Genomic DNA, 20,655 nt, shown 5'->3' with positions numbered 1-20,655 from the left:
ATGTGAGCATAGACTTGACTTCACCAGGGACGCCCAGGCACCGGACCCACATGCACCGACTTCATGTAGCACAGTCTGGTTGACCCACCTCCTTCAGACATGCAATGGAGCTTGAGCCTACCAGTGCTGCCAGCCAGCACTTGTATGTATAGTCCGCCAAGTTTATTTATTTGGATGCTTCAAAACCTTCACACTATCCGACACTTGGAGGCAATCTTCCAATAGTGCCTCGCACCAATCCACCAAACAGTTTGCAGAAGAGGCCGGCACCTCCCTAACTTCCACACAGAGGCTTGCGTTGACTGCACGCGGAGAAGTACCTCGACATTCGCCAAACGCGGCAACATGTCACACAGTAAGGCCAACTCGATTATACTTCAATGCCCAAACCTCCCATAACGTAGAAGCTGATGCTTGTTGATTCTTCAAGGCAAACGAAACACCTCTCGGGCCGTCTTTACCTCGCACGAAAGAGCTCTCGCGAAGGCCAATTGGTCCTCTAGCTCCGCCCGCCTCAACCGTGATTCATTTCTTCCCTTCGGATCCTGTGGACTCTGTTTAGAAATTGTCCGTGACCCGGTCGCCTGTCAGCTAGGTGACATATTCTGTCGCGAGTGTGCCCTGGCCAATCTGTTGGCACAGAAAAAAGAGATAAAACGAGCCGATAAATCCCGGCATGGTGCTCAACAGGAAGCAGCTCGCGCAAAAGCTGCTGAGGATGATGAAGATACAAAAAGGGCAGTGTTGACGTTTGAGAAGACCCAAGCTGGCTTGACTGATGTCAAGAAGAGAGGCATTTCAGACCAAGACGACGGAGCAGGTCGAGAAACACTACCCGCCGCCACAGGCACGAAGCGAAAATTCGCCCTAGACGAAGATGAGTTGCTGCGCATTGCTAAAGCAGACAAAGCCAAAGCTAGGAAAGCCATCGATGATGAAAAGGTAATCTTTCTTGTCTCCCAACACGTCGTTCATGCTTCAAGCTCTCTACTCCTGAACAAAGCTGACCAGTTCTTCACACCAGGCTGCCAAGCCGACGCTTCCTTCATTTTGGACGCCATCACTCACACCAGATGTACAAGATAGCAAGCTTGCTGCCGAGGTCAAGAACGTCAAAACAACACCGACGTGTCCTGCATCTACCGATGACAACCCTCACGCCATATCGATGCAAAAGCTAGTCACGGTGCATTTTCAGCAAAGCACGGATCCGACCACTAATAAAGGTGGCCAGTTCACATGCCCTTCATGTCTCAAATCACTATCCAACTCTTCCAGTCCAGTCATGGCCCAACCTTGTGGCCATGTTTTGTGCCTAAACTGCGTCAAAAAGTTCTTGGTTCCCCAAGGCCGGCAAACCCTTTCCGACGAAGAACAGCCACTCATGTGCTATGTCTGCGATACACCAGTTGTTGGCAAGACTGCGAGATATGGCTCCTCAACTCCAAAACTCCCAGCTGGTTTGGTCTTGTTGAAATCGGAGGGTACAGGGTTCTCTGCCCGAGGCTCAAACACGGTGGAGCGATCAGGCGTTGCATTCCAATGCTGAAATACTCTAAACCAACCAATGAAGGACACATACTTTGTACTTGCATTCGTCGAAAGAAGCCGATTTAGAAAGCTTTTGGTGCAAACTGAGGTTGGTATTATATGCTACTAGTGTTACATCCACCCTAGGTTGTTCTGCCTTTAATGTCGCTGTTGTAGGCGCTTGCGCAGCTGCGGCTGTGAAAGAATCCATAATCGGATAACAAGGCGATGCAGAAATCCTTTGGTCACCATTGTCAAACCATGGCTCAGGAAGCCCTTGAGCAGCTCTCCCTGGAGGCCATCATAAAGAGCGCGAAAGCCCTCTTTATTGATTATTCGCAAGATGACACCAAATACCGTCTTTTCAACTAGCACAAGTAGCTGGGAGAGGAGGGACTTTTTCTTTTGGTTCTTCTTGTCATCCAGCGGGTCTTCGCAATCCAACTCAGTCGGCATCTGCAAACGCGTTCGTCCAGTTTGAAAGGGATAAGTTAGCACTGTAGCTGCCGACTTGCTCAACGCCGCTAGAAGGAAGGCGATCCACGCAACTGGGATATCTTCCTCCTCCAGGGCTGGAATGACACGCTTTGCAAGCCGCCGATTGACGAAAAAAGTAAGACTTGGATTCATGGTGAGGATCAGCGTGGCTGAATAACCGGACCACAAGCCCGATGTCCCGCTCTCTTTCCTGATTTCATCCAGCGACTGGCTCAGTGACTCTGTACCTGGTTGCATTTGCATACGAGTAACCACATTAGAAATGGGAGTTGTGATTGCCCTGGAACATGCCCCAGCTAGGGCTCCCAAGCCCAACTCTTGTATTACGGTTGGGTGGCGAGTCCTTTGGCGCAAATAGGTATAGAAGCCAAAGAATAGAAAACTATCCACCAAAGATTTACCAACATCTGGGCCGAGTCCGTGGTAGAGAGCTGCGATGCCACCTTCGCGCGAGACAATCGCCCTTAGGCCGTCCACCACACCATTATAATGCTCAGACCCTTTCAGCCTGCGCTGTGCTTTCAATCGAGTCGTGACAAGATCGAGGGGGAAAATGGCAGCTGTGGATATTCCGGTGCCAATTGAACCAGACACAGCATGGCCCAAGGCATCGAGTGCCGCGTTGGAAGGCATTGGATGGCGGAACAATGCCTAATGGGCACTGGTGCTGTTGCTACTGCTGATGTTGCTGTTGTTGTTGATAATGATGATGCTGCTGCGTGACTTAACGAAAAGATGCCATCCGACGTGTTTTTTACAAGGGACAGGAGGTAGAAGGTAGCTTGTTCAATATACTGTTGCAGGAAAGCATTTCTCTGGCGCGGGCTGCTGTTGACAGGATGTTCGGCCATGATGACCGAGGTTCGTTTTCAGTGACGCTGGGCCGAGAGCTACTGACGTCATATACCGGGATGTTCAATAGGGCGGATCTGTGCCAGCAGCTTGTCCTAGTCCAGCACTTGAGTCTCATAATCACGAAGTCCCAGCACCTCGGCAATAATAGGGCAAAATTAATCTTGGCAAGATTGTAAGTTGTGTTACTGAGAGTGAAATGTCGTTGGCTATTTGCCACGCACGTTACACTTAATTTGCTCTCTTGTGTTGAGGAGTACCCGAGCTAGGAGGCTCCTTAAATTCAAGTCTCTAATGCCGTCTTGTCCTATGACGAGTTTAAACCGGTAGTTCTTATTAGACAGAGTAGACTCTCCGAGGTGTCACGCTTCCTGTCTGCTCGCTCTTCGTATTCAGTGGGTATTCGATCTCCTATCCCCCTCACAAGTTTAAAAAAAAAAACAAAAAAAAAACAAAGAAGCCATCCAATTCTCGTCGTGAAACCGTGATACCTCCATCCCAAAACGCCATTCCCGTTGGTATTTAAAACAATATAAACTTGAAGAAGCAACACCACCCTGTAACCTACCCATTCATAGCGGGACATGAAAGAAGTCCCTTCAAATTCATGCACGGCTCCCCAAAACGTCTATACACCTGAATCTTAACTGGGTTCTAGACATGAAATGGTCCCGCAAAAAGAAGGCGATTCGGCCAAAATTGAAAAATGACCGCACATTACCACCTCAACAGCTTCGAAGGCACGAAATAATGTGTTGCTATCTCAGCCGCGGCTCGCCACAGAGGACCGCCTCTGTGACACCGTTGCAGCACCAAAGGTCGCTGACCTCGCAGATCCAGGAAAGCCCAATGCTCCGATGTCTATCTCACCCGGAGCGTCTTCGCCTTCAAGAAGCCCGGGATGCCCCTCTGGGAGTTTTTGAGCGCCGTACCCTGTGACTTGAAAGATGTTGGTGCGACCTCCATTTGTTGCTAGCTGTAATTGTTCGTGAAGCCTTGATAACTGATATTGTCGTTTGATCGGAGCGAAAACTGGTTGTGGTATGAGTGGTTGAGGATGCCAGTGAGACAAGGCGCTCATTACGGCCGCAGTTTCCTCATCGGAGTCAACTGGCCCGTTGTTGGCATCGTCCTCGTCCTCGATAGGCGCATTCGCATCTAAAGCGGCCTCTGAAAGTGAAGCAGAAGAAAGTGGTTAGAAGTTGATACGACATAAGGAATGGCAGCGCGCCGCTTCTGAAAAGACGCAAAGACTCACTTTGCTGCTTTGCCTGATTCTTTTTCTGGTATGCAGCTAAAAGCATATCGTACGGAAGTGATCGACCAGCAACAGCACGTTTAGCCCCCATGGAATGGCTCTTGCACGTAAGAGAACGAGCGCATGGTTGGCCATTGGGCAAAATAACACCGCATTGCCTTTCCACATCAACCGGTCCTGCAATTCCTGGTCAGCCAAACAACATGCACGTAATGTCCAGCACATGGAAGCATTGCTGTCTATACCTTTGGGCTTTGGAACCTTGGCCTTGGGCTCATCCTTCTTCTTCTTCGTTTTAGGGCCTTTGTCTGGCTCGCCTTCTGCTTTTCGCTTTTTCCCTCCCTTTTTCTCATCTTCAGGCTTTTTCCCTGCCTTCTTCCCAGCAACACTCCCCTTTTTATCGTCATCGTCGCTGTCATCGTCGCCGTTCTCTTCGTCTGCTTTCCGAGCTTCCTCTTCTCTCGCGGCTTCCTTGGCCCTCTCTCGCGCTTCTCGCGCTTCCTTCTTCCTCTGGGCCTTTTCCTTCTTCAGCTTTAAACACTGTGCAATATGTGCCTTGGCGGCAGTCTTAAGGATACTCTTCTTGCAATGTTTGCATTGCTGCAGATCGGGACTATCTTCTAGAGGTCGGCCGGTCGCAAACGTCTCTCGAGCGGTATCGTCCAGTTGGTTTACTACTGGTCCGGGGGATGCCACGGAGGTCGAGGGCGAGCCCACGGCCTTCTTTTTCTCATCTAAATATAGCGTAAATAGAGGGAGTAAAACGGCTATTCCCCGCACGCGGTTAAGCTTTACCTTCAACGACGCTGCCATCCCTCCAGTTGCCTGGTTTGTTGTGCTTTGGCGGAGGCTTTTTCAGCTTGATGGTGCCTGACTTGGTTTCCTTCTTTGAAGCAACTTTTATGGTTTGTTCATCAGCTAAGCTTGTGGTTAGCTGATATTTTACACTCGACAACGTCTCAAATACGGCTCACCTTTACGAGATTCGGCGTCGGGTGCCATCTTGACCAAGGGATTGTCGCCTGCAAGCCTGAGCCACCTGACAGTGCTGCCGCATACAGTAACACCTGCACAGGAGATATTGTGTCTGTTTCGTTCTCGGCACAAAGCCTAAGAAGGATAAGGAATGATGATCGTCATGAAAGCAGTGATGCAGACGGTTGAGTATCAGGCAGCACACGGAACCTTGGTGACCCAAGCGGGCGCGACGTGCAGCACTGGTAACAATGATAATCCGACACCCGATCCCGGAATGCCTGCCCCACCCGATGTCAACCTGCGGAGAAGATGACTTTACATGTGTGAGGTGACATTGTGGAGTGCATCCAGCCTCACAGTGTCACAGCGTCGCTCAAGTCTGCGGTTTTCCGTCAGGTAAATGTATTCGTGATGGCACCGTAGAAATCCTAGTGATTCATATAGCTACTATTTAGTTACTCCTGCTAATTATTTACTTGCTGCTTTGTCATTTTGGAAACAAATATGAGCATTTTCTACCGCCTTGACCAGTAACCTCGCAAGAATGCGCTTGTGGGAATTATTTTGTAGAGTGTCAGTTTTCCAGAACTTCTCAAGTACAGCTACATGGCAAGCAAGTATGCAGAATTAGAATTCCAAACCAGGAGGCAGATACACTTGTCACACATCTAGCTTAAGAGCTTGGAGGCTTGATGCCACTCACTCCTGTCATGGGGGACTTAATTTCGTTGGCTATTATGTTCAGAAAGTTGCAGCCATTCGTTATTGTATTCAAATGCTAGTCCCCTCTCCTTTATGTTTTTCACAGTCTCATTCCGCTTCCCGCCTGGTGTCTCAAGTGCAATTTAGAATCATGGGTATCTCCGCTGATAACTGAACAATTCAAGCAAAAGTATTTCAAACTGAGTCTACAAGCCGAATAGTTAATCCAATCCACTCCAGAGGTCGTATATCTTGTTGCGAATTGCCATGTGGCCCATCGTCCGCTGTTGCAAACATTCGTTAGCTGACAGGATGTAGCAAGGGCGAGGGATAGAGAATCTCAGGCAACCCTGGACTAGATTTCGCCGAACTTACCGGGTGAAATGTCTTGCCATAATATGTCGGCACATACCACATGGAGCTTTGGGTAACAAGATCGCCTTGGCTGGTTCGGAGGTTTGGGTCTTCCTTGGCAGCCTTGGACATTAAACACAGCGCCAGCTCACCCCAATCGCCTGATCTCTGAGCAGGAGACAAACATGTTTCTGGGTCAAGCAGGGGCGAATTCTGAGAAAGTATTGGTTCATGCTTGTTGAAGGCTGCTCTTTGTATTTGAAACCCTTGGTGGTTGTCTTGTCCACCAACCAGAAAGAACCATGTTTCGTTCCTGGAATAGTCTGGTTCGGTAACGTTGGGTTCGCAGAAACGATGGCCATCAAATAGATCATCGTAGTCTACAAACATGACCCTTGGCTCTGTGAAATCGGCATTTATGGCGTTTATTGAGCTTTGTATCTTGTCATTGACTGAAAGAACCATCTTGTTCATTCTGCGGCGAAGTTCTCGTTTTAGCTTTGGGCCACGCCACCATACTCCAAATGACCGTTCGTCGCAATCTTCGGTTTGCTCGTTGAAGAAGCGGGCGTACCCGGAAACGGTAATGGTAAACCACGGTCTCTTCTCCCACTGGACACTGTCCAGGATTTCCATGATTACCAGACGAAGGTGATGTTCAAAATCTGGGCCCTCGAGAGCTGTTTCAGATCTCCGCAAAGCTTCTTCGCAAGTCCCTGAATAGAAACTGTAAAAACGGAAGATACAGCTATTCATAATATCAAAAAACCCAAGGTCATTTCCGCCAATAGATAGCAGTGCAAAATCTGCACCAGAAGTGGCATTTAAGCCATCAATCTGACTATGGTCGGAGCCGGCGAGCATATCGCCAATGGTGGAGCCTGTGCATGATAGAAACTGCATCTCTGGGGCAACATCATGGTGACCTCGGGCGTGGTTGAGATCATTATGTATGAGAATGGGGTAGGCGTGTAAGCCTTGACGACATTCGTTTTCCGTCCCGTTGAACCCAGTGCCGATGCCTGCCGAGTAAGAGTCGCCAAGCGCAATGAATCCAGAAGCTTGATGGTCAGGGCGATGTGGGAACTTGATATCAGGCCTTTCCACATATTCCCCTGGACGAGAAAGACAAGTTAGCTACAGCCATAACAGTAACACATAGATCTAGATACGATGCGCGTGCAGTGGCAGTGACAAAGGAAACTAATACAACGGGCCAGGGGGGGGGGGGGGGGGGGGGGGGGAGACTATGCGTACAAGAGAGAGGATTCAAAACATGTTGCTGCCGTTGACTACGCCTGACCGTGACATGCGTCCGCCGGTCCAAGGGCTCATCGTTGCCTCGCGGTTGGTTGAGGTTGGGAACCGCAAGACAGAGGTGGACAAGAGGCAAGGTGAAGCTCAAGATTCGCATGCTCTGAGATAGCAACCCGACATGGAAGGACGAGAGAGAGGTATTCTGTATTTTTTTTGGACGATGCCAAGAGCAGTTGAGGGACGACGTAATACAAAGCGTAAGAAGGAATCGAAAATACCCGTACAGCGGAATACAGGTGAAGTAGTATCTTAGGTAGGGGAGCGGACTTTGTTGAGAACAAGTGCGTCGTGCGTCGTGCGTCGTGCGTCGTGCGCCTTATGGCCGTTGAGTCAAAAGACGTCCAGTCAGGTTGGTGACTCGCAAACGTTTTCTATACTTTGACCTGAAAGAGAAAAGATTCGATGCGACAGGAAGCGCAGATGTCGGGACAGGAACCTAGGTTGCCGCTGGTGATTTAAGAAGAGGGAAAGCAATTACTGAAGCACTCGGCTCGGCTCCATTCTAAAAGATCATGGTCTAGATGCTGACGCGCGTGCAGATTGGATTCCAGATGTCTGCTCGGAAGTGCATGCATAGTTTACGATTCAGCCCAGCAGCTCGATTCCGAGTAGTCCACTCAGAATAGGGACATGGAGTCAAGTCGAGACGAGTTTGGTCAAGTCCATGCCGGGACTGAGACGAGCAGGCAGCCAGTCGAAGGGTTGGGGCAAAGCTCGTGCCACAGCCGCAGGGCGTGATCCATCCGAGTCGTCAGCAACTTGTCCCCAACAGACCAGACACATGAGCAGTCTGGTCTGGTATCTTTTGCAGCCGGGATGCAGACTTTTTTTGTTTAGCCACGCAGCTTATCCGAATCCTCCTACAAAGGGGACATAAGGGAGGAGGACATGCAACCTAATTTTTTTTTTTTTTTTTTGGGTTGTTCTTATTATTGCCTCGCAACTTCAAGCCTGGTAATGGTCTGCTTGGAACAGCACACTCCTACTTAAGTATCCCCCACCCCCACATTTGAAGGAGTAGACTTGGAGACCAGACCAACATTGAACAGGATTGATGTAACTAGCTTCACCACAGGGCTGTCATCGTTCCATGTTGTCAAGTGGACACACAAGCCTTACATGTCTGGTCTGGTCTGGTCCGGTTTACCTTCCAAGGTCGTAGGCTTACGGCCGTTTGACCCGCCAGAAACCGTTAACTGATGCTGGTCTCAAGCTGGTCCAGGTCAACATTGAAGTTCCTTGGTGGAGCCTCGGCGTTCGCTGCCGTGCCGAGCCCCGCAACAGTTGGGGCTTGGCAGTCTGTGTGCCTGTACTCCGTACATCCCGCCAAGTCTGCATCTGGTGTTTCTGATCCACCAAGCGCCAAGCATCGCACCGGACGGACAAACAAGCAAGCCAAGTCTGGGTGATGTCTCCAAGGTCTTGGTTGCCTGGCTGTCAACCTGTCAGACTCAAAATGGTGGGTGAAATAGTGCCTCGTGCTTCGCGTTTCCCCAACCTTGACATTGAACTCAAAAACCGGAGACCAGACATGGACACGAGAGCAAATCCCAGCACAAGGGTCCCCATACATGTATGTGAACCTACTGTCCACTGGCACTGGTTACATGTAATTACGTCACATCAGACTGGCGCCATCAAATGTCCCGATTTGGCCGCACAAGACGTCATACACGATGGCACACAACACATTTATCGCACCGATCGACACATCGTCTCTGCATGTCCCTACTATCAGCCCATCCTGTGGCGTTCATCAGACGCCAATTGGCGACGACCTGCCACAAATCTTGTCCAAGAGTTGGGGACCAGCCGGCCATGTCGGTTCCATGCCTTCATCCAAAGAGCCAGGCTCCTCCCTTGAGGCTGACCAAGTTGGCGTCAAAAGAACACATTATGGAACCCTAGCCTAGCTTGATGATCCGCCCAAAGAACCAAAATACCAGGGAGGCAATGGAGGAGCCCCAAATGCAGCCGCATTTTCATTTTTGAAGCAAGGAAAGGCAAAAGGCAACTACCCATCTAGACCAATTATTGATCGCCCCAACGCACCCTACGCAATAGCACATCTTCACAATCTCTCCGACGACCATTCCATACCACGACGTCAGAGGGAACCCCGCCGTTGGCTCTAGTCAAAGGTGTCTGGTAATTAAAAACTTGCCAAAGAGGTAACGTGCTCAAGTAGAAAAACGTCTGGTACAACCGTACATGTCATAAATAGCCCACCGTTGACAACAACACACAACCTTTCGCCTGCTGACATCCGACATTCGATAAACCATACCCTCCACCACTGTGAAATCTCTCTCTACTTCTCCATAAACAGAGCAAAACACGCCCTACAGCTCCTGACTCAGTATTTTGTGCCCCTTCAGTATCCGTCATCACCATGGAAACAATAAGCAGCATGGCACACACCGCAGCAAAAGCTGTATGGGGCGATGGCACAGAACATGACGAGCCCGCCTCTGGTGTACAGGGCGATGTGTCAAAGGGCGAACCATATGACGGCGGTAACATCGGTAAGCACCGGCATTACTCTAGTTATCTTTGATGAGGATTTGGACTTGTTTCTCTAACATTATCCATGTGTTCAGACCCCCAGGACCAAGAGCGGAGAGATTCCAAATTCACTTCGGACGTGGAAACGCCACTAAAGGAGACTGAGACATCCAAGAAACACACCGAAACTGTTGAATCGAGTACCGGTGCTGCTGCGGATGGCGCCACCGACGAGCCCAACAGCACTTCAACCGAAGGAGACGACAAGCCTAGCTCCCTGGGAGAAGCTCCGAAGCCCCTGGCAGCCATCGCCAAAGAGCACGGTGGAGACGCCGGCAACATCCAAACTGAATCCGAGTCTTCATCCGCCAAGAGCAAAGATACCAACACTAGTGAGGCTAAAGAAGAGGACCACGAAAGCAAAGGAACCGGTGAACAATATGTCAAGACCACGGGGCTTGCCGCAGACGGAGGAGACTTTGACGCAACAAAGCCAGGGGCTGGAAGAGAAGCCGATCGTAAGACTTATCCCCATCAAACTTTATTATCTGCTTCATACTGATGCATTTTCTTTCTCGTCTCGTTTTAGGCCTAATGGAGGCAAAGGGAGTCGACCGCGAAGGCGGCGCTGAGCAACCGAAGCCCGACTCATCCTCTTCCGGAAGCGGAGGTAAAGATGGAAAGCCGAGTCTCAAAGAGCGGATCAAGGACAAGTTGCATATTCACAAGTCTTGATTGGAGCTACGGCGCGAGGGAGGAGCAGGACAACGCTTGAGTTGCAAGGTGTAATTCGTATGGCCCATGTTTCCAATTGTTAGTTAGTATGATACATGATGCGAGCAGGAGGGGTTTTTCTACCATTTTTTCTGTCAAACCTTGCAATGACACACGAAATATCCATCCATCCAGTTGTCCAGTAGCCGTATTGAATATCAAAAGTTAAAAAGTCATAATCACAGGAGAATGCATTATATGGAGAGACAGATAGTTGACTTGTTCTCAATGTGAGGTGGCTCTATATTTCGCTCATGGACACGTCTGCGACTCGTTGCTACCGTATTTGACCGCATTCGCCTACCCTTCGTATTCAGTTGACTACTAGGTAGGCAGGAATCAACTGACCAAAAATATATACCTAAAAAAAAACCAGTTGCTGATACCTTTGGTTTCACTCCGCCCAAAAGAAGCCAGCCCAAATTTTGCCCCCAAAATTTCTGGGTATACGGGGAAGCTTGAGCTCGCCTTCTACAGTAAAGTCTTGCCTCGCACACTGTGGCAGCCTGCCAACATCGATGTCGCGTCATAAGCAAACAACACTGATGCTGATTACTCTCATTCTCTGATGAAAACTCCAAGCTTCCTGGACGGAAATATTCCCAAATCAACGCTTGCCACAAACAGCACTGCCCCGCCCATGCTCGATTCATTAAGCCATCAATAGGCTAAATTCTGGCTGTTGACCGGGGCCCCACGGGGACAGCTGACAAACTAAACTTGGTACGCATAATGCTATTCCAGCTTTGCCAGGATGGTCAACCATCCCAGCCAACCACACACAATACATGTGGGTTTGACAAGGGAAGCAAGGCGGACTGGAGGTCAACTACAAAGCATAACTGCTTCTGTCAAGGCGTATCTGACAGGCACCACATGCATCCGTGATCGGGCCGCCTGTCCAGAGCTCTTTGAGATTGGTGGTAGGTCTGCCAGCCATCTCAGCTGAGTTGACGGCTGCGTTCATTTGTTGCCATAGGAGGCGTGCGCTAGAGTCTGCCATTCGGCTTGGTTGGTTGGATAATTGAGAGGACCAATTTGCTCGAGCGCGATCGAGGGTGTTCGATTTGGTGACTAGGTTCTTTAGTTCGCACCCCTTCGGCTTAAAGGAATCCAGATTCGGCCAAGACCCTGTGTAGTAGAAAGACAAAAAGGTAAGCTAAGTGTTCATTTACTTTGCGGAAGGATGAACGGCAGAAAGAAAAGATAAAACGACAAGAATTTGCACAGGGTAAGTAGGTTAGGCAAGTGTGATGATGATGATGATGATGATGACGATGCTGCTTCTGCTGCTTCTTCTTCTTCATTGGTTGTGCAAGAAAAGTGTCCTCAATGCCATACACCATAGTACGCTGCGTTGTCCCGCAATGCTACATACCTCACAATCTTTTCATCTTCTCGCTCCCTTGGTTCTACGTGCAAGCTCTTGTCGTACATTTCATGTACATCACCAGCAGCTTGCATGTTGCTCACAATATAATCATGCAACTCGGGGACTGGTTGCAATGAGTAGCCAACATTTTGGTACTGCTGAATGTCACGAATCACCTCTGCAGTCTTTGCCCGTTTTGCAAAGTTGATCAAGTTGGTCTTTTTAATGATGGAGGGAATGCCGTCTTCAATGAAGGTAAGGTCGGTAAGGTAGACACCTGCGCAACCATCAGTCAGAGATTACACAGAGAGCCCCAAATCTCAGCAACAAGGAAAGGAGAAAATAAATAGAACCGCTAGATTCTTACCGAAAAAAGGAATACACGGCGGGTTAGCAGCGTGAAGAGCTTCTCGATACTCGCCAAAGTTTTTGGTGCTTGCCATGATCCGGCGCATCGCTTCAAGCACTCCTTGAGTTCGCTGAGGCACTTGATCCCATGTCCGCTTCAATCGAGCAATTGGTGCAGTCCCAAGAGCCGAAATGATAGAGGTTAATGTGGAGAAATTGTTCAGACTTCGGCATTTCTAAGCTCCAAATTAGGAATCCATCATCAAATTATAACTCAGGACAAAACCACGGTGGCCGAGTAGCATCTGTGCAACTTACATCTGCAACAGCAACAAAGTGCTTGATCACGACAACGCGCTTCTTAACATCCATCTGGGCTAGAATCATCTCCGCAACCCAGTTGGTCATTTGATTAGAATGGAGAATCAAGGCTTTGACGTTGGGCGCCAAGTCAGGTTCTCCTTCCGCGACCTTCTTTTGCCACGTTTTATTGAGGCACTCTGCAGCCTTGATCTTGCCATACAATCTGGACTCAATAATGGTAAGCTGGCGAGCAAATTCAGTCACGTCAATATCCAAAAACTTTAGTTTCTTCATGTTCTTGGGAACAATAGGTGTTGGCGTGCTTTGGTTCAACGTTTGAATCATTCGACGAGCACCGGCTTCTTTTCCGCTCAACCTTTGATCAAGGACGGCCATCAGAGGGCCGGAGCCTGGAGTCTCTGTGGATTTGACTGTGTCTCTCGCAAATGTATAAACGTCACGGATTAATTGTTTCGATTCGTCGTTGTATTCTTCCATCCAGAAGCTGTCGAACCAGCTCTTGAGGATATTCACCACACGGAATCGGATGAGTTTTTGCTTTCTGTCGCGCCAGGCTTCGAAATCAGATTGGTTAAGGCCATCTGGCGGCTGTATACCGAATCGCTTAACCAGCAGCTCAAAAAGCTCCCGCGCTGAGGTGAATGACCGGTATGTGAGAAGGAACGTGTTGTTGAAGCTCGAGTCTAGTTTGTCGTGGCGGGTGAGTTGCTCAACTAGTGCAAGAAGAGAGCCGCCCTTTACCGTAGGCGAAGCAGTCTTAGTATCCCATGACACATCGTTCTCATGATCAAGTCGTAAAAATTCGGGAACATCATCACTAGCTTGCAGGCCAGCCTGCGGTGAAGGATCTTCTCCAAATATCTTTTTGACTTTGGAATAGTCGCCTTTTCTGAAGTTGCCAGCATGGGAGTCACCATCACTGAAAGATTGTGCAGATACCAACGGTGGCCTGCCAGGTGCGGACCTTGATTCTGACCGTTGGTGTGGCCTCTCATATGGCAAGGTTTCACTCCTTTGCATTGTTGCTCGCGAGACTGAGTCTTCTCGTGTGCGGGACTCGTGCTGCTGTGGGTGCTGCTGCTGCTGCGTGTTGATTTGCACTTGCTCGGATAGAAGTTGTAAGGAAAACCCAATGTGTGATGAGTTCGTTTCCAAAACTCTTGCGCATTGCCTCACGTATTCCAGGCGACTTTCCAGAGATTCGCCACGCACTTCGCTCCACTCATCCGCCAATGGTCCTGCCACAGCTTGGCAACCAAGAATTAAGTCCGAAATGTTGTCATACAAGCTTTGCTTATTAGTGCCAAAGTCGCTTAATTGAGGCGTTTGGAAGCTATTTCCAAGCGAAGAAAGGTCGATTGACTCAATCATAGCGATCCACATTTTGAAAGTTTCGACAACCTTTCCACCCGCAGAGCACACATTGTTACCCACGGCTTCATGGCGAAGAGACGATACGATCTTTTCGGGAGTTATCAGGCTCTTGTCTAGCTCTCGAATGCTCGAAACCAAAATGCGTTTCTGTTCGTCCAATCTTTCGAGAAGTTTGCTGTCCAGAATTGCAGATGGCTCTACCAAGCCTTCTTCATCTTCAAGAAAATTTGACGTTATAGGATCCCTTGGCCCTAAACCATTGTTCTGCCAGCTACCTCCAACAGTACTACCAATCACAAACCCAGGAAATAGCCGTGGAATTTCTTCCCCGCGTTGTTGACGGGCCACTTCAACATAGCTGAAGACGCCAAGAAGAACCCCGTCTGCTTCTTGTAAGCATTTTTGTACAGATTCCGCGTTTGGCCAGTCAGCGGCAGCAATGTGTGAAGATATTACAAGCTTCGAGAACTTTGACATCATGTCTCGAAAATGAGGATATAGTGCTTTATTGGTCGAGATGATCGACGGTTGGCCAGAGTGATTGTCAGTCGTGCCAGAGCCAGCCGCGAGAAGAAGTCGCAAGTGATCGGAGATATCTTCAGCTCTGGCAACATACTCTGATCGGCTATTCTTCGTTATAGCCTCACGATACCGATCTATTGCGCGTTTCATATTGGACACCAATAGACTCCACGTCAAAGGAGGTGTTGAGCCGTCATCGAAAAAAGAACGCGGAACAGTCGCGGTAGTTGGCAGATTATATGTTGTGCTTGTGAATGAAGTGGCCGAGGCCATGTTGGGAGGTTGAGCACTACCTGCTTTGCCGTTTGAAAGTCCATCGTTTCTTTTCCTACGATTAGGAGACGCGCCGTTTATTGAGTCCATGGAGGTGGAAGGCGACAAGACCCCGGCCATCGAAGCTCGATTGCGCCCCTGTTCGATTGTTAGTGGGTAGATCCGCGGTAGTGTCTGAGGAAATAGATGCATGCTCCATGGGTGCTTACCACATAGCCTCGAGAGGCGAACATGAGGGACTCGCCTTCGGCTTCAGAGGCAGAAGTCGCTGAGTCGTCATCTTCATCCTGGATTAGGCCTCGGGCCATCATCTCCGGCGGAGGCCTTGTCTTGTCTGGTATGCTAACATGTGCGCGGTCTCTCGGGCCCGTTTCCGCTGAAGATATGGGCGATTCAAGAGGCAGCTCCATGCTCCTGTCGCCAGTCATCATGTTGTAATAGAAGAGCCGTCCGTCGGGGGTGGCCTGAGGGATCCAAAAGTCGGCTCTCGATTTGTCACCAGCGTCGGTGCCCTCGAGGGGTAAACCACTAGGGTCATCTGCTTCAGAATCATCATCGTGATCAAAGCTCTCATCATACGCTTCAGGCTCGTCCATTTCGTCATCAATGTGGTCTATGTGGCCGTTGTGGCCGTTGTGGCCGTGTTCGGGCAAGTCGTCTGGGCTGGAAATGATCTGGCAGTAATTGCTGGGGAACCAGCCGCGAACCCCATTGATAACGCCATCCCACCAACCACTCTCGAGCTGTGTGATGACCTGGATAATGTCGCCCTCGTGGAAACTCAAACTAGTTCTGTCGTCGGCCTCGTAGTCGTACAATGCCCGCACGTACATGGTGCCTGGCGGCGCCGTGCCCACAATGCCGTCCATGGATGGATGCGAGTGCGGGGATTAGAGGGGTTTGCTTTTCAAAACGCACACAATTTCGCAGGAGCAGAGGAGCCGGCAGATGCGCAGGAACGACGCTCGAATCGCGAAATGGTTGATGTGACAAAAGCTTGAAGATGAATAAAATACAGTCAGCTGTCGGGGTCGCAAGTCGGTCGTGCCAAGGCCGAAGGCACGCAACAGAGGAGGTTGAACAAGTTGGGGGGCCTGGTGGCTCTCTGGTTTTGTTTTACGCGGCGTTCGTTTTGATGCTCTCAAGACATGGCCAATCCACGAGTCAGCCCTCGTCCCGAGCTGGAGGCGGTAGGTTGTGAATTCGGAACTGCAACGATCATGCCAGCTGCAATATGCGCTGTGTGCAGAGTTCGTGCTTGTCGGCGGAGAGATGAAAAAGAGAGACAGTGAATTGGCCTGTTCAACAAGGACGAAGGGTTGTGGGTTGTGAGGCTGGCTTGCTGGCTGGCTGGCTGGCTCAAGTTGACCCAGGCAGGTTCCAGTCTAGTTTAGTCTACCAGCTCCGTACTTAGTCAAATCTCAACCGGAGCTAGTTGGTAACTTGGGCCTGGCTTGACAGAGGGCCGGGCCAGACAGGTGGTACTGTCGTTATGGAGTTAAACAAGCTTGTCGGGTACTTGAGTAACTGACTGCACATGCATGCATTCACTCAGTACTTGAGTGGGCAAGTCAAGTCAAGTCTTGTCGCACGTCGCAGGTTCAATGTTGCAAGGGATTAGACATGGGATTCGAATTCACCCGCGGCCATTCTTTGTGGAGCCTGGCACCTGGCTGCAGTTTTACGACCAGACTTGACTTCAAGGAACAAAGTCTGGTCTGGTCAGTTGCCTAGGTACCTGGGAACTTTAGAGGGTAAATGCACTTGACTTTGCATACTTTATTTACCCAAGCCAGTTACATGATACAATTTGATCCGCAGCTACAGGGCTACGGAGGTGGGAGTCAGACCACAATGCACGATCTGGTCAGCATCGCTCGCGGCCACCTTGTATGAAGTATTTAGATTATCTTTCAAGGAGTTTGTGTGGTCAAAGTGTCGAGGCGCAAGGAGGACATGGAGAGAGAGGTCAACTTGAGGGGCAGTGCGCGAGTCGGCTCATATTTGGCGCCAGCCTTAAAAGGGCCAGACATGGACCAAAGTCTGGTCATAGGCCAGGGAAGGTCCAGGCGGCCCCATTATGAGACGAGTGGACAGGCGAATGCTTGTTTTGTCTGGTGCGTTGCTGTCTGGTGTGCTCAGGCTGGTGTCTGGTCTGGTGCCGTCAAATGGCACCAGACTGACTTGACCAGACATGTATTGACTTGACATGCGCTGCCCGCTCGCTCCTGTCTCCTGAGCTAAATTCACATCGACAAGCACTTGAGGACATTTGGACACTTGGCCCAGCCGGCACCCCACATGCATCGATGGTCCTTTTTGCGCCTCGCCGAGCCAGTGCATGGGCACCTCCTCGACGACCATGCAGTCAGCGCATGTCAAATATTCATTTAGTACTGGCTTGCACATGTGAGTAGGTAATAAATCAAAGAGATCTGACTTGACGGAAGTTTTCTGGGCCACGCTTGGAAACTCAACACCTCCAGACAGCAGCCTGGCAAAGGCCAGCCCGGGCGCAAGTTTGGTACTTGGGTACATGGGAGTTGCAAAGTCCGCCCGGACGCGCCCATGTCAAACGATTCCCCACAGGTTTGAGTCGGGAATCATTGCAATGCGTGGTCGGCCTGTAATCAGGCCCAGTCAATGGACCCAAGCAGTACTCCGTGCCTCGGGCTTATGCCTACCTAGGTACCTAGGTACTCTTGACCATCCCTGAACTGGATTGCCTGTTGTCCCAGGGCCTATGCGGTTCGGCCAGGTGCTTCAGATATTCCAGCGGGGTGGTGTGGTGGCATTTCATGGCGTGGAACCAAGGAGCAGGATCTCTCATGGTGGTGTGATCAACAACGTTGAAGTGGTTTGCCATCATTGATGGTCGGTGCGCCGTATTTGCTACAGACGTTTTTGGTGTGGTCTACAATTGAGGCTGAACACCCAGCAGCCGTTGAGGTTACTTAAGTACTTGGACGTTTCAATGTTGGTGGGCAGTTGACATCGTGGTCTTGTGTGTGCCAGGCATCGACATCCGGCCAGGCACTTCAAATGGGGGTCTGGTGATGTGGGGTCCCGAAGCTCACTACTTTATTAGTGGCACATGTCCGGTCTGGTCCGCGGAGCACCAAACCAGCACTTGAGTGAGACCTTTCCAAAGTTTGCCGATGGAGGTCCATCCATCCAGTCTACGGAGTATTTGCACCAGGCAAATGAAGCGTCAGATGGTCAATCAGAAATAACGTACCAATGTGTAGTCACAGTTTGCCGGTATACAAGTCTGCAAAATATGTATCTAGTATCTGTATCTACCTAGGTAGGTGGGTGGTTATATTTTACGCGACACGCCTTGCCTTTACCTGCATGAATACATGTACCTTTCAATCTGTCCTCCCGCACCCGTCCGTCTCTCAGGCAGTTGAGTCTGTCGCGCAAAATTATGTGCCAACATCCATTGCCTCCTTTCCTTCGCTGGAGTATCGTGATGCTACCTCCTCATTAAACTACCTAGCGAAGTACCAGTCAGGTTTCAAGTATGCTAGGTTTTGTTCAGAGGCACGAGTCACATATCAAATAGTGAATGAGGCATCTGCGTTGTGGCACGACCAGACAAGTCGCCTGCGTCTGTTTCGTCCGCTCCTTCACTGTATTTATCATGTTGCTAGATATGCGAGTTGACATTCGGGCACGAATAAGGTTCGCCTCGAGGCAACTAGACGCCAGCCCCGTCCGCCCTACATACCTGAAGAATCATCGTTCATGTTCAATGTTGCGATATGGCGGTTGAGTTGTGAGGCGCGATCGTTTTTCACAATGGACTACAGGGTAACTCAAAAGTCGGTTTCATTTTTGGGGGGCGATCTCGTGTCCACCGCCCCCCGGTGTTATGACCGAGAATTCTTATATCGGTAATGCATGTCGTCTGTTTGCCTGCTCAACAAGCAACCTGCCCTTGACGGGTGGGAGGCCAGAATTGTGAGAACAGCCTACATATCATGACTTGGCATATGGTGACGATACCGTCATTGGTGCATGTAGAATGTGTCTTGTGAGCTCTCGGCGTTCTCCATCTTATCAGGTCACTAGGTGAGTAAGGCCTGGTATCTGGTTCTCATGTCGACGGTAAGGCCCGTCTTTGTAGATTGAGATTCTCCGTCGCAGGATTATCTTCATATTCCGCTACTGTTTACCAGGGTTGTCACTAGTGCAATGAAAAGGACAACTCAACTCTAGGGTAGCAGTGAATTGAAAAGGAGGTCCAGTTTGATGTCTGTGTGAGCACGGATCAATGCAGCCACATGCTCTGTCTGTAAACAGACCCCATGGTGGTGCGTCCCACGTGGGTCCGGTGCCAGACCAGCGGTCCTTCTGGAGCCCGGAAGCGTGCCGCGGACCCGCCTGGCATTAAAATCATTTGTATTCAAGGATCAATGTTCAAAATGTTGACCAGACCAGACTTGATTAGACTCTGTTGATGAAGCCGGTGCTGCCAGACATGTATCCAAATTGAGCCTCTGGTTGATGGCTTTGCACGAATCGTGACTATGATGTGCTCTTTCTTGCAGCAAAGACGCCTATTTTATTCCACAAACAACAGACGGGGTGCCGCAAGGAAATGGAATATGTAACTCCGTACCTAGGTCAACATTGAAGTATTCAATACCGATGCTGCATGAGATTGCGATACTAGTTCCATCGATGTCAACATCGCGCACTCTGAGCACATCTCTGGACTCTTGCAACATGCTACCACCTGCCGCCTCGACAACTTGCCTACTTAAGCCAGTACCTCTTTCTCCTGCAGTGCAATTGAGGGACTGATGGACGACGATACAGTTCCAGAAACGGGCGGATAGTGGCGGCACTAGGCATCGATCACCGTAAGTGTGTATCTTTTTGCCAGCTATGATGTCTCTGTGGTCGACGATTGCAAGTACGGATGGTCTGGACTAACAATTGCATAACCTGTAATTAGTGTCATCCCTAATGCCTGGCATTGCTTCCTGCTTCTGCGGAGCAGATGGCTTGTCTGACAACTAGGTCAATGACTCCTACCTTTGGAATTGTCATAGAGCTCACAAACCATTGAGAGGGCGTCATGGAAATAAGAGAAAAAGGGGTGGCTGCTCTTGCACGCTCTGTATCTCTCTCTCGCTCTCGCAAATTTTTTTCCTTTGAATGGCCCAAAAGACAAGCCATGACGCCGCCGCAAACTTGGCAAGGGCAACATTGAATGAAAAGGGGCAGCGGGAGCTAAACATAGCGAAGCCACATTGCGCTTTGATTCAAGTGGGAAGCACCTAGGGACGAAACAGGCCACACGCCGCTCACCGGTGTGGTCCAACAGTACGTAAATACTTTTTTTTTGATCCTTGGGTGAAGCCAGCTAACGCCAAGGGGTGCCTACATTAGGGGTTGGCGCACTGAGAAAAGAAAACACCATGGAAGCAAGAAAGAGAGGAAGGAAGGGGGCCCCAGGAACGATCACCACCCGTCACCTTGGGACCCGTTGTTCGTAAGCGGCAAGTATCGCGCTTCGTCATTTTGTGCGGCTGTACGAAGGGTGTTTTGACAATATGTCAAGTCAATATTTGTCTGTTCCGCTGGGGCTTTGTGGAATCAACTATTCATGCCACTACTCCGTACCACCAGAACATCCAAGCGTTCGGCGCCCACTTGACAA

The 20,655-nt window shown here is 49.9% G+C and overlaps 7 protein-coding genes across 7 annotated transcripts; 3 read left to right on the top strand and 4 right to left on the bottom strand.

The window, feature by feature from the left end:
- Window positions 1–345: 345 nt before the first annotated feature.
- VFPPC_15803 (zinc finger containing protein) lies at window positions 346–1,549 on the top strand (the record flags this gene model as incomplete). Its single annotated transcript, XM_018293556.1, has 3 exons — window positions 346–355; window positions 431–942; window positions 1,025–1,549. The coding sequence occupies 3 exons, from the start codon at window positions 346–348 to the stop codon at window positions 1,547–1,549; spliced, it is 1,047 nt and encodes a 348-aa protein (XP_018145087.1).
- A 140-nt stretch (window positions 1,550–1,689) lies between these two features.
- On the bottom strand, window positions 1,690–2,661 carry VFPPC_04495 (peroxisomal adenine nucleotide transporter 1; the record flags this gene model as incomplete). The annotated part of the gene is made up of 1 exon (XM_018283841.1): window positions 1,690–2,661. The coding sequence occupies one exon, from the start codon at window positions 2,659–2,661 to the stop codon at window positions 1,690–1,692; it is 972 nt and encodes a 323-aa protein (XP_018145086.1).
- Window positions 2,662–3,643: 982 nt separating this feature from the next.
- On the bottom strand, window positions 3,644–5,140 carry VFPPC_04494 (esterase; the record flags this gene model as incomplete). The annotated part of the gene is made up of 5 exons (XM_018283840.1): window positions 3,644–4,050; window positions 4,139–4,315; window positions 4,384–4,872; window positions 4,934–5,056; window positions 5,113–5,140. 5 exons carry the CDS (start codon window positions 5,138–5,140, stop codon window positions 3,644–3,646), a joined length of 1,224 nt encoding a protein of 407 aa, XP_018145085.1.
- An 899-nt stretch (window positions 5,141–6,039) lies between these two features.
- On the bottom strand, window positions 6,040–7,586 carry VFPPC_04492 (esterase; the record flags this gene model as incomplete). The annotated part of the gene is made up of 3 exons (XM_018283839.1): window positions 6,040–6,102; window positions 6,194–7,287; window positions 7,430–7,586. 3 exons carry the CDS (start codon window positions 7,584–7,586, stop codon window positions 6,040–6,042), a joined length of 1,314 nt encoding a protein of 437 aa, XP_018145084.1.
- A 2,295-nt stretch (window positions 7,587–9,881) lies between these two features.
- VFPPC_13648 (glycine-rich cell wall structural protein 1) lies at window positions 9,882–10,729 on the top strand (the record flags this gene model as incomplete). The annotated part of the gene is made up of 3 exons (XM_018291422.1): window positions 9,882–10,014; window positions 10,090–10,512; window positions 10,584–10,729. The coding sequence occupies 3 exons, from the start codon at window positions 9,882–9,884 to the stop codon at window positions 10,727–10,729; spliced, it is 702 nt and encodes a 233-aa protein (XP_018145081.1).
- A 1,368-nt stretch (window positions 10,730–12,097) lies between these two features.
- Window positions 12,098–15,850, bottom strand: VFPPC_04490 (cell division control protein Cdc25; the record flags this gene model as incomplete). The annotated part of the gene is made up of 4 exons (XM_018283837.1): window positions 12,098–12,417; window positions 12,508–12,724; window positions 12,807–15,119; window positions 15,191–15,850. 4 exons carry the CDS (start codon window positions 15,848–15,850, stop codon window positions 12,098–12,100), a joined length of 3,510 nt encoding a protein of 1,169 aa, XP_018145080.1.
- Window positions 15,851–18,335: 2,485 nt separating this feature from the next.
- VFPPC_17722 (hypothetical protein) lies at window positions 18,336–18,650 on the top strand (the record flags this gene model as incomplete). Its single annotated transcript, XM_022429411.1, has 1 exon — window positions 18,336–18,650. One exon carries the CDS (start codon window positions 18,336–18,338, stop codon window positions 18,648–18,650), a length of 315 nt encoding a protein of 104 aa, XP_022285551.1.
- Between the last annotated feature and the right edge of the window lie 2,005 nt (window positions 18,651–20,655).

The sequence above is a fragment of the Pochonia chlamydosporia genome, chromosome 3, assembly GCF_001653235.2.
Source record: "Pochonia chlamydosporia 170 chromosome 3, whole genome shotgun sequence".
Classification (NCBI taxonomy): Eukaryota; Fungi; Ascomycota; class Sordariomycetes; order Hypocreales; family Clavicipitaceae; genus Pochonia; species Pochonia chlamydosporia.
Note: the sequence above shows the minus strand (reverse complement) of the source record. Positions and strands in the feature narration are given on the sequence as shown.